The 2,098-nt window shown below is 46.3% G+C and overlaps 1 protein-coding gene across 1 annotated transcript in view; it reads right to left on the bottom strand.

The window, feature by feature from the left end:
• ufl1 (UFM1-specific ligase 1) overlaps positions 1 to 1,894 on the bottom strand; it is a 17,355-nt gene extending 15,461 nt beyond the window's left edge. Inside the window, exons 1-3 of the mRNA XM_015404317.1 lie at positions 1,695 to 1,894; positions 1,397 to 1,542; positions 1,290 to 1,318 (exon numbers count right to left, since the gene is read on the bottom strand). Of these exons, the coding sequence (XP_015259803.1) occupies positions 1,290 to 1,318; positions 1,397 to 1,542; positions 1,695 to 1,771 (252 nt within the window). The 5' untranslated portion in view covers positions 1,772 to 1,894. The remainder of the gene's footprint in view (positions 1 to 1,289; positions 1,319 to 1,396; positions 1,543 to 1,694) is intronic.
• Between the last annotated feature and the right edge of the window lie 204 nt (positions 1,895 to 2,098).

Raw genomic sequence — 2,098 nt, 5'->3', positions numbered from 1 at the left:
GGATGATGGATGGATGGATGGATGGATGGATGGATGGATGATGGATGGATGGATGGATGGATGGATGGATGGATGGATGGATGGATGATGGATGGATGGATGGATGGATGGATGGATGGATGATGGATGGATGATGGATGGATGGATGGATGGATGGAAGGATGGATGGAAGGATGGATGATGGATGGATGGATGGATGGATGGATGGATGGATGATGGATGGATGGATGGATGGATGGAAGGATGGATGGAAGGATGGATGATGGATGGATGGATGATGGATGTTGATGATGTATACGGGCTCGGGACACGCAGCGCTGGGATGATGGGTGGGGGCAGGTGGGCTCTCCTCCTCCCCTACAGGAAGTACATGCGCTGTTCTTCCCTTCATGAGAAGTCATGAGAAGAAGATGCTGGCAAAGGAGAAGAAAGACCTTTAACTTTACTTGATTCCCTGTGATTCTGCATGTGGATCAAGAAACGTGCTCAGGACAAAGAGCTTGGAAGCCTGAGGTTCTGAGTTTGAGCCCCACTCCCACAGACTGCCACTCTGGGTCCCTGAGCAAGACCCTTATCCCCTGATTGCTCCCCGGGTGTCCCACAGTGGCAGCCCACTGCTCCCCAAAGGGATGGGTTAAATGCAGACAGTTAATTTCTCCTTTCTTTTTTTTCTCTGCCTTACTTCCATCTTTATGTCCAGTGCATTTAAAATCAGACTAAAGCAAAAATCTGTTTGGCATTTGGATATCAGTCCTGAGTGCTACGCTGTCAGATAGTCCGATTTAGGAAATTAAAGATTTAAGTTCAATAGCCCAGATGTTCTGAAGTGGTCAGGAGAAATATTTAGAGAACTCTGGACTTGTTTGAGTTCACATTGTGGCGCATCGCTTCATAAATTAACGTTTAGAGCTATTCGTTACTACAGCTGAATTTCATCAGGCTTCCAATGGTCTGGGTTTATTCCCCTCTGCTCTGGAGTCCATGCACTCAGCTTGTGCAGCGTCATTACTCATTACCCAGCTGCTGATTTTATTTTTATTTTCTTGTTTCCACGCTCCTGCTCTGCTCCTCCCTACTGTTAGTTTGTAACCTTTGTCATCACTAATCTCTGGGTTGGGCAGGGTGCCTCTGAGTGCATGAATGAGAGTCTCAATATATGTTNTCTGACTTTTTTCTCATATTGGACTGCAATAAAATCTATAATTCAGTAAACTTTTTTTGTATTTGTGGCCCTAATCCTCTCCCGTACTGAGCTGACAGGTGTGATGGAGGATGATGGAGTCAGTCACCTGCTGGAGATCCACGATGTTGATTCTTCCTGCAGAACACAATCAGATGGGGGAGTGAGCATTTCTTTCTAAAATGTTCAAACAGAGCCTTTCTCTGTGCTACTGACCTCCATGGACGTACAGCTCGTCCCGGATCTCCCTGCTGATCTGGGCTGGAGTGATGTACTCCTTCCCATCCAAAGTATGAACCACATCCAGCTTCTTGTCCTGAACCAGCTTAGTGATGATTTCTATGCAGTTCCTCTCCGACAGCCTGGAGACAAAAAAGCCCGGCGGTGGTTTTAGGAACCAACAACAGGAAGGTTGTCTTCACATTTATAAACTACATTAAGCCAGTGTTCACAGTGACAGGCTGGGTTAGCTCCTGCTAGCTGAGCTAGCTCCTGTTAGCTCTTACTGTCTTACCTCTGCACGGTGTCTGCGAACTGAGCCCGCTGGAAGTCAGCGGCCAGCCGGCGGATCTCCTCCCAGTCAGCCGCCATAGTTCCACAAACAGGAGGCAGCTGTCAGTGCTGCTTCACCTCACCTTTCTGCACACCGCTGTTAGCTAGCTGAGCGTTAGCTCTAACCCAGAGCAACACGTCAACATAGAGTGACGTAGGACAGCAACCCTGGAGGTCCAAAATGGTTCCTCTTTTCTATTGTGGCGGAACTTTAAGGTGCATACCGCCACCTACTGTACATGAGTGTTTAGTAACATTACTTTACATCTATCAAATTCTATTTTCTTTATTTTGTATTCTGAAGATAAATAAATAAAGCTGTTCTTAATTCGTGAATATACTTTATATTTCCTTAATTTCCCAATA

Source organism: Cyprinodon variegatus, unplaced genomic scaffold, assembly GCF_000732505.1.
Source record: "Cyprinodon variegatus isolate N-32 unplaced genomic scaffold, C_variegatus-1.0 Scaffold1693, whole genome shotgun sequence".
NCBI classification, from domain to species: domain Eukaryota; kingdom Metazoa; phylum Chordata; class Actinopteri; order Cyprinodontiformes; family Cyprinodontidae; genus Cyprinodon; species Cyprinodon variegatus.
This window is presented reverse-complemented; position numbering and strand designations above follow the sequence as displayed.